Raw genomic sequence first — 12,935 nt, forward strand, 5'->3', positions numbered from 1 at the left:
ATATGGTAAGGGGGGGGGGGGGGGACCTCTTATGCTAAGATTTACTTATTGTTTTCCCCTTAGAGCAGTTTGTTCAGTAGAGTCTCATAGAGTATGTAAGAAATTTATTTGAGAGCTGTCCAAGGTGCTGACTGTCAAATACTAAAGCAACGTGAAAAATAATGAATGGGGGTGATAATAATAGAAACGGTTCCCATTCATTGAACAGTGCGCTATTTTCCAAATATACTGTAGGTGAATATAATTTGTGTATCCATTGTTTGTTGTACAGGTTCCTATTCTGCTTTTTTGCACTGTGCTTCTAAACTCTCTACTTCTATATTTTGTATTATGTCACCCACCCTTCTGCCTGTCAATCTTCTTTTGTTTTGCCCATTCTATTGCATCTTTATCTTCTCTTGTAACACACACCCCAGACCCCAAACCTTCTGTGTACCTCCCACCCCATTGCCTATGAATCAGCCGTGTATGACCCAGTGCTTCTTGATCACTGACCGATCTGTCCGCTGTTGTGTCTGCAGTGGTGCTAGTCACACATACTCTATGGCATAGGCAAGGTGTGCTTTGCCATCCAAACAACATATCGAGGGAAGAAAAGGAATAAAGGCAGTAATCAGGGGAGTGGCGAAAACCAATTAACTTTTGTTTTTTAACACCTACTTAATTTTTAACCTTCTCTCAAATAGATTCCTTGTTATTATTTCCTTTGCAAATTTTTTTTTTCCTGGAAAAAATGTAGTGCTTATTGCACCAATCATGGAAATACATACTAATTACCTATTATAGCATACAGATAACAGGAAGAAAGACCCTTAATGGTAAATTTGATGGATTTGCTACAATGTCGTTCGACCAAGAGATTTGTAACTCTGTAACCAAATTATTCCTTAGGCCATAAACTGTGGCGGATTGTATTTCGTAGCTGTCACTTCTCTTTCTCATTCTGCCCAAGTTAATGTTAAATTAGTACCTAAATTAGTCCCACTTGAATGCTTTGCAGCCTACCACTGAATGGCAATTGTCTGAATACCAGTGCTAAGAATTAATTGGTTTATTCCTTGGAGTAACATAAGCTCCCATGTAAAGAGCATCCTGGTTTTGTTTATAATAATGTCACTTATACACCGTATTAGTTTTATGAACTGGCAGGAAAGTGGGACAAATCTCTTTTGCAGAGTTGGAAAGTAGAAAGAGTAGGTGGTATGCATATATTAAGTCTCTGTGCTCATTAACAATCTGTTTCATTAACCCTTTGTTGTTTATTGGTATTCTCAGCCTAACCTTTTTTAATAACGGACTGCATCAGATAAAAGCTTTTGCTTTTACAGTGGATGATTTATTAAAGATAACAATAAGGCAAAACAAACTTATTAATTAATCAGTGTATGGTCAATGTATTATAAACAAGGAACTAAGAGTTGACTTGTACTGTTTATTTATTAAGACATTATGATTTTTTTTCCAGCATAATGAAAACTGCTGTATGTCATTCCTGCTGTGTTTCCAGTTAAATTAGACAGGATAACCAGTCAAGTTTTGATGAGGGGGCCAAAAAAGAATGCAATCAAAAAACCTTCCGCTAGAATACTAAAACACAGCGCTGCCTTGTTAAAACAGAAGCTATTTATGTATCATCACTTCAATCACAAATACAAAAAAAAACAAAGTGTTGATTTCTCATTTAAGGACAGTGTATGCAGCAATGAAAATAATTCCTTTATGCTCCAGTGGCCAGTTTTGCATCCAGAAAATGCTGGTAGATTGAACAAACGTGCCATTTGTTCATACAGCATGTGGGGTTTTTAGGCTTGTTGGGCATTGTCAGTGCTAGATATGTATTTTTAAATTGTATTTAAACAATACCGCTGTGGAGCAGAAAACTCAAGTTGAGGCACTCTTCAGTGACCTAAATGGGAGCTTATTGTTGGCTTTCTTCTGGTGAATAGTAATTATTAGTTAGATCTCTTTGAAAAACCCACTGGAATCAAAAGATCCATAACTATAAACTAAAATCTAGAATTCTATGACGGTGACAAGTTGTCACTTGAAGGCTTACTTAAAGTGACATTAAAGTCAAAAGGGTGTTAAGCTATTTCAAAGTCTGATTAAATCACTTACAATGTGTGCTTCTCCTTGATGTTTAAAGGTTTTAGCTTTGTGGTGGAATTTTGATATTAAACATATACTTCATGTTGCTGATATTATTTAGCATATACATTATTATTATCATAAAAATTATGTAATAGTTAGTTATTTAGTTCTGGAAGTTAAGCAGCCCTATAAAGAAATATACAGAAGAACTTTAGATGAACCCTAAGAGCATACAAGGCACACTTGGCACGTATCAAGTCCATGTGCTTGCGCCAGAATAGAATTCATATAGAACGGTATAGAACAACTCAGGAGACATACTCGAATTGATTTACTAAAGGCAAATAGGCTGTTCACTTGGCTAGTGGCAAGTATCTTCAAAAGCATATGCAGGTGGAAAGATCACATGTGTAAGTCTGCCGTATCGGTAGCATGGCATATTGTAGCCCATATGGTTGTATTGTAACATTTCTTAGAAAAATGGGCCTGCAAGCTTCTGTTCTTTGAACTGCATGTTGCTTGTTCCCAGCCACAGCTGTTATCATTAAACCTACTAAATGAAGCTTCTGCCTGGTCTGATCCTTTGTAATTCCACTTCAGCTTGCTGCAAAATCAGCTGGTCCCTTGAGCACTGGCCCTGAAATCTAGTTTTAGAGTGGCTCCTTTCCCTTCCAGGGTCCCACGGAGCTACCCTTGTGTGTGCGAGAAAGCTGGGTTTGTCTACACAAACACACAGCAGCAAAAAGTTTCCCAGCACACTCACCAACCAGCATGCAAAAAAAAACCTGTCTAACCGCTAAGGTTAACAACAGAGGTTTTAGATACACGTCTTCTTTTTGCATGCTGGCTGGTGATTGTGCTGGAAAACTGTTGTACTGTATAAAGCCCTTCCATGTGCACCTTGCTTGAAAGCTGGTTATGAGTTGATGAGTGCATTTGCCATTTGTTTTGCTCCACAAACACACAGACACAGCAAAGCATTCAATTCCCTTGCTCTCTGTTCTTCGTTTCTTCCTCCTCCCTTCTCCAAGCTAGAAGATGGGCAGCTGCTGGAGACTGCACTGTCCCTAAATTTATGATCTGCGTACTTGTTCCAAATCAGTGATTTAGGAAGCCATTGAATCAGCATGACAGTCAGACAGCTCCAATTTTATAGATAGTTTCACAATGACAGCCTCCATATTTCTCTCAGAACAGGTTTTCTTTAACTGATAAGGCATAAAGATGGCAGTACCCCCACAGCAATGTAAGAAACTTACCGGGTTCCATCCCGGGATCGCGATCCGGGACCGCGCATGCGCACAACGGGCCAGGGCTGCTCCACTCGGCGCACGCGCACGTCGGACCCTGGCTCCTCCTGGCGCAGGCGTAGGAGGCCTTTTAAGACGCGGCCAAACAAATCTTCGGCGTCCTACTGTTTGCAACAGTGAACGCCGAAGATTCATGCTCTGCCACCGCAGACCGTTCAGGCGGACCCAAGCAGCATTGCTGCAACCCCACACCGTGGGCGAACCCCACACTGAAGGAGCGCCTCATAACTATTGACACCCGATCCTGGAGAAGTGACACCTGGGAGCCAACTACCACTTAGCCACAGGAAACCATAGGAGTGACATCAGCTAGAGGCTCCGTGATCGCAAGTATCTGGGGCAATACTGCCATTACTGATAACCTTTGTGATTGCATAGCTTGGACTAATCAAATCTTACTTAACCAACTCAGTGTGTACATATATGACTGTTATATCAATACTGCCAGCAAGTAATGTTATACAGGTGATGCATGTGACATTCTAGAAGAACAGCGCCTGTACTTACTGCATTAGTTATCTGCTCACTAGTCCATATGTATATTCCTCTCATTTCTGCCAGATTGGGAGTAGTGTATTGACCAGTGGAGAGTAGTACCAGAGCTCACCACCGGGTGTCTTTCTCAAAGTTAACCCTATCACTTCCAGCGCATACCATTCCCCTAACCTTGATTCCACAGTTCTACATGATGTTCAAGGTCTTAAACACTTCTCTAAATTGCTGAGAGAGTTTAATCCGAGACCGATTACTGAACAGACCGTGAGAATTCCCTCTCCACAGTTGTGATCCTAGGCTTGCATAGCAGAGTTGTTACAAGCAACCAATGCTTTTGTAGCATCTTCCTGTGGTATTGAGATAATGAGCATTCCCAGGGTCTCAATAGAAGATGCATGATATCACCATTGCCTTGGCATCCCGGGTAGGAGTTGGGGTGGGGTTCAGGGGTCTAACTACTAAGTGGATGTTGCATTTGAATGCAATGCGCGCTTTGAAGCTCATCTTCACATTTTATGAACAGATCCTTCCTCCGACAAAAGTGGGTGGTTCTAAATTTAAAATAGAATGTCATTTACAAAATTATGTTGGATGTGCTAAAGTACCATGAGCCTATGCTGGTGTGATGGTGTAACCCCAGGGGGTGTGTTCATGACAGCCCAAGCTTTTTAGAAAGTGGGTGGAATGAAAATGAGAATCAATGATCCCAGAAGAGGAGCACCATCCAGTGGAGGAGCTGACTGTGTGGGACAGTGCTGCTAGACAGTGAGTATTGCAGCCAAAGCAGCTTTTTTGTTTTTGTACAGGCTGGGCAATTTATTTTTTTGTTTCTTTATTAATAACTTGGAGTTCTGCTTTGCTCCCACAGTGGGTGTTAATGTATAATGTGTTTACTTGCATTACAAAAGAATGCATGACAACATATTCAGCAAATAACTATTTATAATGTCCTAAAGAAATGTGACAATGTTCAAGGAAGACGCTCAAAGTTGCACAAATACATATTAGTCTTTCTGTTTCTGCACAGGACACAGAGATTTTAAATACTGCTATTCTTACGGGGAAAACGGTGGCTGTACCAGTTAAAGTTGTTTCAGTTGAAGAAGATGGATCTGTAATGGATATATCTGAACTGGTGGAATGCAAGTCTTCTGATGAGGACGTTGTCAAAGTAAGTGGCTATGTCATGTAATGGACAAAAGAAATGTTTGTAAAGTGTCAATCATTTAAAATGTCTTCTAGATCAGGGGTATGCAAACTCTCTCCAGCTGTGGTGCAACTACAAACTCCATTAGACATTTTAAGACTGATAGCCGCAAGCCTGACTCCCAGAGGCAGAGTAGTTTCCCCAAAGCTGGAGCGTCGGAGTATGCCTATCCCTGTTTTAGAGCCTTTCTCCTTCTACTACAACTTCCACAGTGTTCTGGAACAGTCACATAACTCTCTGCTCGTATCCTTCATCCTCTTGTTAGCTTGATGAGGGATTGTCCACACCATATGCAATGAACTGCATTGACCTGCATAGATCACCGCAGGCTCAATGCAAGGGTATGTGTAAAGCAATTATTCACTTTGTGCCCTGTTTACATCACAATGCTGTATTGATGTGCATTGCAGTGCATTGTATAGAAAATGCAACCTTAATTCTGACTATACAAACAGAAGAAAAGCTGGCCACACACTAGATTCTGCTGGTATAGTCTATTGAAGCGCTCCAAAATGAGCCCATAAAAACAGAAGAAAAGCTTCTCTATGACTATGGCTATGACTAAGATATCTATGATGTAGAGATCATCTCTACGACTAAGCCATTGATTGTGTAAAATGCATCAGAGGGGTGGAATTTGGTCGGGAATCCAGTGATGTGGTACATGCTTCAATAAACGATCCCAGTGGAATCCAGTGTGCAACCAGCTTTACTTCTGTATGTATGGGCTCATGTTGGAGCGAGGACTCCCAGCAGCAAGCACCTGGCTCATTCCTTTCCTGAGCAGAAGAGTGGAGCTTCTTTTTGTTTGTTTGCCTTCATTTTGACTAGAAGCTCCCATCTATGCGACTCAATCTAATGACTGTGTACAAAATAAATACATGCATCGATCCAGTAACTTAATTTTTTTTGTTTCATTTGTCTCAATATTTTGAAAGACTTTACAAATTATCTGTATTTTTACTTCTAATAATTAAATGGCTTTGGATGGATTCTACCAGATCAAATTGATGGTGAAAGCAATCAGAGGGCTTGGAAAAGTCAGGGTTTTTTTCAACATGAGTCTGTGGAGCAATTAATCCATTCTGAAATAATCACTTTCAATTTTGGTTTACATATGGCTAGAAACTTTTAAACTTGAAAGTGATTGGACTGATGCAGATTAATTTTCTGCCTTTGCTCTCTAAAATGACCATGTCAGATGTCTAATCAATAAAAACAATAAAATCTAGCACCTACAAACAGAAGAAAAGATGGCCGCTCACCAAATTCTGCTGGAATAGTATATTAAAGCTTGCACCACATCAAAGGTGTCCCGTCCAAGGTAAACCCCCTCTGACCCGTTTTTACTCAATCACGGCCTTAGTCATAGAGATGATCTCTACGTCGTACAGATCATAGTCATAGTTGTAGTCATAGAGAAGCTTTTCTTCTGTTTGTATGGGCTCATATTGGAGTGAGTATGTGCTTCTGACAGCAAGCATCCGGCTAATTCCTTCCCTAAACTGTGGAAGAGCGGTGCTTCTTTGTGTGTTCTCTTTGCAATTAAATCTAGCAGTTAAAGGAGAACTATGAGGTGAGTGCTTTTCACTCACCTCATAGTTCTAGCAGACCTGTGACAATGAGACTGTCACAGGTCGGCTCAGTAGATCGGGAGGTGAGCGAACACATACCGGGTTCGCTCACCTCTCGATCCTGTCACGGCTCTCTGCCGTGACAGGGGGAGGGGCTGGATTCCCCTCTCCCTGCTCCGATCTGCCAGCCCTGACTGGCGGAAAGGACGGGGAGGGGGCGGGTACAGCTGGCTCTGCCTATCTAGAGGCAGAGCATGCTGTCACTCACGCAGCTGGGCGGATCTCGTTGTCTAAGTCGGGATCCGCTCCGGCGTCACAGTATACCGCGAGCTGTAGCTGTATACTGAGCTTAGGGTAACGGGAGGACGCCAGTTTGTGTCCTCCCGTTACCTTAAGGAGAACTATGGGGAAAACACTGACCCCATAGTTCTCCTTTAAGCATATAAAAATGAATCAGTGTATTGCCAATGCTCAAGAGGTGATAATTACCCTAAAAATATTACCTGTTTGTTATTCTTTCCATCATGATAAGTTGGTGCCACTTCTTGATCCGTTCCCCTTTCTTTAGCTTGCTCCAATCACAGAACCATATACACCTTGCACCCATATTGATGTGACATCTTGCCAATATATTTGGCACAGAGTGTTTGGATCATACCTCCATGCCCAACTAACCTCAAATGTCTAAGTTAAGCTTAAGACTTCTACACCAAAGTTTATTTTGTGTCATTGGCATCTACTACTTCCATTAGCTTGATAAAACTGAGGAACGCTTTGAGTTACAGCACTTCATTACTCTTTGCTAGAAAAACCAAGTATACGTGTACATGAGGTAAAGTACTCGGCAAAAGAAATTGCCAGATATAATAGCCTATAACTCAGAATCGTGGGGGAAGGTAGACAAAGCCATCAATGAATAAACAAACCTTTACATCTGGGAAAAGTTATTTCACAGGTACAGAACTGGGAGTCTGCATGATAAATAATTAAACGCTGCCCAGTACATTCTCTTCACAGGGCACAAAGGTTGTTTCTAATAAACTCAATGCATTTGATGCAGCTCCAGTCTTCCAATTGTATGATTAAAATAAGGTGTTTCAATATAATACCACTTGTAGAAAATCAAATGACCCAGTGAAGGTTAGTCAACAAGGATAAGTAATAGATATTGCACTGCTAAAATAAAGCAAGGGAGGGATAGCAATGGATGCCATAGAAAACAATTAATGTCTTGTGTATTTCCAGTTCATTACTATACAGCACATTATAAGAAGAACTTTGTATTCTACCCACTGTTACAGATAGATAAATAGATACACAGAAACATTTTTACAGCTAGATTGACAGACACAATTTAAAACTAATTCCAACCTTTGCGATTGTTTTTTTGTGAAGAATTTTTAACTAATGTGGTAGCATTTATTTTCCATTCTCATTCATTGGCCTTTTAGACTGCAAGTCAGACTAAAGCTGAAAATGCCTTAACAGTTGGGAAAGTTGCCATTCGAGAGGCTTCTGAAGAAGAGGATTCCTTAATAGACTCCAGAAGGAAAATTATATATAAAGAGACTGTCAATGCTCCTAAGTAGGCATGAATGAACAGTGCAAGGTTTGGATTGCAAGGGGTTCGGCAAACCATACTGGGCCATGTGCCTTTTAACATTGGGGGATACCTTGCAAGGGGGCATGGATTTAGCTTTGATTGTGATAACCCGCTGCCCCACTATGTTTGCTCAGGACGCAATGGCAGAATCTCAGGCTTTGCTGAAATGTAAACAATAGTGCCAGAGATCCTAGGGATGTCAAATACAGTCATGATCATATTTGGTCAATGCCATAATCTGTGATCCCTGGCTAGTTTGTTTACAGATGGGATTCAGGCTGGCAAACTGGGCCGTTTGGCTGTTTATGTAACTGTGAACAGTGTAGGTTTGGGTCAAGTTCAGGTGAGTCCAACCCAAACTCCAAGCTCAACTATACTGCTAAGGATTTAAAGCACTAGGGGAGTGGGGAGATGGTAGGGATGGGGCTTAGTACAGGTGGTGGAGCTAAGTGATGGGACAGTGACACATGTTGGAACTGCCTTGGAAAGCACACATCTTCATGCTACTTATGTATGTATTCATGGTCCAATAGTACAAAGTTAGCTTTTTTTGTATAAAGAGAAATCCTTTAAATTTAAGTTTGTGTGAATATCCTCTCTATTTATTTTAGCATAGCGTACTTGTTACTTGTGTGTTCTGGCTTTACATTGCTTGTTGTAAAATATTTGGTATCCTGGCTACCCAGAGGATATTGAACATCATGCTCATCAAAATATGACCTCTGGGATTCACAGAAGTCATGTCATGTCAGATTGTACTTTAAAGAAACACTTTAGTTTGCTATAAAAAATAATACTATCTGCTGTTCCTCTGGGCTAGGTGACACAACCATACATTTAATGATGCTAAAGAAAATCCAAAGGCAGATTGTTCTTAAATCAATCTCTGCTTCATCTTGCGTGACTGGGAACAGATGAAAAAGATAAATACTGCTCTTTATTTACAACTTAATCTCTTCATAAATGTGTGTCTGCAGCCTAACACAGTGCTTTCCTAAATGTGTGTAATTAATAATTAGATACTTTTATTTCTTCTTTTCTGTTTTTCATGCATGAATAGCAAAGGATAGAAGGTGCAGAGAACCATTACACATAGGGGTCTATTCACTAAGCTGCCATAGGCAGCCGAGTGAACGACCAACCTGAAGTGAAGTGAGCCGAATGCTGTTCGGCTATTCACTTCAGGTTTGTACGGCTGATTTCAGCCGTATATCGGCTGAAATCAGTTGTACATCGGGTTGCTTCGTGTGGCTTCGGGTCGGCCGAACATGCACAGCATGTTCGGCCGACCCGAAGTGCAGAAGGAGTTAGACTTATCCAACATCTGGATCATCTAAGCTGAACCTCCGGCATGCTACTCGCTGCTGTTCGGTCTATTCTTATAGATGCCAAACAGCAGTGAGTAAATGAGCGGCATTCAGCATGGCTGTTCTGCTCGGTGCCTCTGTGGGACCGAGCAGAACAGAAAAATAATTTAAAAAAGGAGTAAAAAAAATAGAAAACGATTGTGCAGAGCTAGCAATGACAGCTAGCTCCGCCCAACTGTTTTCTATAGGCTGTGGTTCTGCTGCCGTCAAAAAAAAGAAGAAAAAAAAAACTTTGGCCATAGGGATGCATTGCTAGATTCCTATTGGCTATTTAAATTTGCAATAGCCAATTGCAAACTAGCTATTGCACCCGCCCCCTGCTGCTGTCAATCACTAGTGGGGACCTGATGAAGAACTGCAGCAGTGTGCGGGTGCAATAGCTACTTTGCTATTGGCTATTGCAAATTGAAATAGCCAATAGGAATCTAGCAATGCATTCCTATGGTGAAAATTTTTTATTTTATTCTTATTCTGACGCCACCCAACGGCCTTGTGTCGGAATAAAAAAAAGAAAAAGCAGTGTTTCTCTCCTGGGCGGCCGGGAGCGGGAGACTCCCGGAGCGCCCGGGAGAGTTTGCTGTCTGGAGATCAGTGTCCCTGGTTAGCTGTTAACCAGGGACGCTGATCTCTCTTCAAGTGGCCGGAGTCATCCGTAAGATCACGGCTGGCTCTGCCCAGCTATCAGAAGCAGGCTGTCAGTCGAGCCGAAGCATATGCCTTCAGCTCGGCTGAGCCGCCGAAGTGGTCCTGGGGCCAAAGCTAGCCGAAGGATCGGCCGAAGCTACGGCTAGATCCTTTGGCTGCTTTGTGAATAGACCCCATAGAGTCCATGTATGAGTCCATGCTATCTCAAGCAAACTAGCCTTGCAAAAAACCATTGAATTACCCCCTGCTTACAGTTTTTCTGTTCTTGTGTCAAACTGTTTCAGCCTTGTGGGTGTTCATGTTAAACGCTGTGTTTTCCATTAGAACACATGCAGCTGCTTTGCAATGGAAAGCACAGTGTTTAACCAGTTGACATCCGCGGTGTTAAACCCCCTTCCCATCCAGGCCATTTTTCAGTATTCAGCGCTGCTGTACTTTAACTGACATTTATTCCGTCATGCAGCGCTGTACTGAAATGAATTTTATACCCTTTTTTGGGGACAGATAGAGCTTTCTTTTGGTGGTATTTATTCAACTGCATTTTAACTGCTTTCACCAAAATCCTAACGTACCACAAAAGGACATGTTGCAGGCAAAGAAATGAAATTTGAAAATAGGCCAAAAGAAGCCTGTGAACTGTCATGTATAGTGTGCAATTAAAGTCAATTGAATTTTCTTAAACTGCATTTGATGTAGATTGCAAACGCATGTCAAATGTCTAAACACAGTGCCTGTCAACATGAGGCCTCATGCTGGCCATATACTTTACAATCTCTTTACAACCTCCTTTAGAGCTACCAAAATCTCTATACAATGCCATTTAGCTCTACCCAAACAATTTAGTTTGGGGTCCTAACAGCCTAATAAATTTGCATCCAGTCAGGCACGCTCTTTCACAAGATAGTTGATGGTAGATCTAAAGGAAATTGTACAAACAGATTATATAGTGTATGGTTAGCCCTAAAAGAGACACTGTCACCTTGCCTATTTAGGACAAGATCACAATATGTTTGTAAAGTGCCCTCCTGCCCTAGATACACTCACTTGACCGGCAATTTCTCACAACTTCTGCCTCCATTATAGCCAGCTACAATACCCAGTGCTTCCGGGTAAGGCTAACATGTGACCTCCCCCAATGTGACAAGCACTTTCATATGACCTGGTAAGTGACTTGACTGAACCTGACATCAGCCAACACCTTGAATTTCAGTGGCGGATGTAGCAGAGGTGCATTAACTTTGTTAAACCTCATCACATGGATAGTAGCTTTTAGGGCCAATAAGGCAAGTAATCTGTTATAATAGGTTACAACACCCTTTCTCAACCAGGGTGCTGTGGTACACTGGTGTGGCTCCTGGCTTCCTTATGGGTACCACAACATGTTGTGGTAATGGGACTGTAATGTGAAGAGGGGAATGAAAACTGAAGGGGGCTGCTTATGTAAAAGGGAAACTCTGATGTGAAGGGAGGGAAATCCTGATTTGAAGGGAGCATTTCGATGTGAAGGGGAAAACCCACTTTTTTGTGTGTTCTTGTGTGGGGTTCCCCTTAAAATCTATGACATACTTCCGGTTCCGGCGCCCAATGTGCTAGTCGTGTGCAACATCGCTCCGTCCCGTACAGTTATCGAGTGCACCGTTCGGCTCTCTCACAACGCTCTGCAATCACCGGAATCACCAGAACGAGTCATCCACATACATGGACAGGTTCGTTTCTCGTCCGAACCCGACGAGAAGGGCCATCCTACCTTCTTCCAGCGGCACCTCCGAGACATCCAAGATGGTGGAGGCGGCGGAGACAGACGACATGCTGACATCCCCTGACGACGCTGCTGAAGGTGAGCCCTCTCCCACTGCGTCTCTGCAGGCGGAACACCAGAACATAGCGGCAGCTGTTGCTGCCTATCTCAAGGCTGATATGAAGGCCATAGTGACGGAAGCGATACAGCAGCAGCTGGGCCCTTTGCAGCAAACAATAGAGTCCCATGGCCACCGCTTGCAGCAGGCAGAGCAACGTGTCAGTGACCTGGAGGACTCGCTACATGGCACACAGCGGTCACTCGAAAACTCTAATCATTCCATCCATCTCCTGATGGAAAAGGTAGACGATCTAGAGAATAGATCCAGGAGAAACAATCTGAGGGTCATCGGCCTGCCGGAAACGGTTCCCCCTGCGGACCTCTTACATTTCTGCGCAGTGACCATGCCAAAGGCTTTGGGCCTGCCGTCCCCGTGCAGGGTTGAACGTGCGCACAGAGTGGGTGCCCCTAGAGACCATCAAAAACCCAGACCGGTGATAGTCCGCTACCTGGACTTCAATGACCGCAGACAGATCCTTCAAGCCTATAGAACCCAGCGCAACATGGTGGCGGAAGGTCACAAGCTCCTGCTTTTTGCCGACTATTCGGCAGCCCTAACCAAACAGCGCAAGTCGTTCTCTGAGGTGTGCAGATTACTAGTGGAACGTCGCATCAAATTCACATTGGCCTACCCTGCCGTGCTCCGCATCTCCACTCCAACCGGCGCTGTGGAATCATTCATGTCAGCAACAAGGGCTATGGAGTTCATGATGGCACCGCGGGAGACCTCCCTTGTCTCACCGTCCAAAAGCCCCCCGCGGAAGAAAAAGGCTTGAGGGCCTGGA

At 42.8% G+C, this 12,935-nt stretch overlaps 1 protein-coding gene across 1 annotated transcript in view; it reads left to right on the forward strand.

The window, feature by feature from the left end:
- Positions 1-12,935, forward strand: part of TMEM132C (transmembrane protein 132C) — a 374,589-nt gene that overhangs the window by 328,071 nt on the left and 33,583 nt on the right. The window contains exon 5 of the mRNA XM_018576482.1: positions 4,924-5,067. Within this exon, the coding sequence (XP_018431984.1) occupies positions 4,924-5,067 (144 nt within the window). The remainder of the gene's footprint in view (positions 1-4,923; positions 5,068-12,935) is intronic.

Source organism: Nanorana parkeri, unplaced genomic scaffold (assembly GCF_000935625.1).
Source record: "Nanorana parkeri isolate BGI_ZX_2015 unplaced genomic scaffold, ASM93562v1 scaffold68, whole genome shotgun sequence".
NCBI classification, from domain to species: domain Eukaryota; kingdom Metazoa; phylum Chordata; class Amphibia; order Anura; family Dicroglossidae; genus Nanorana; species Nanorana parkeri.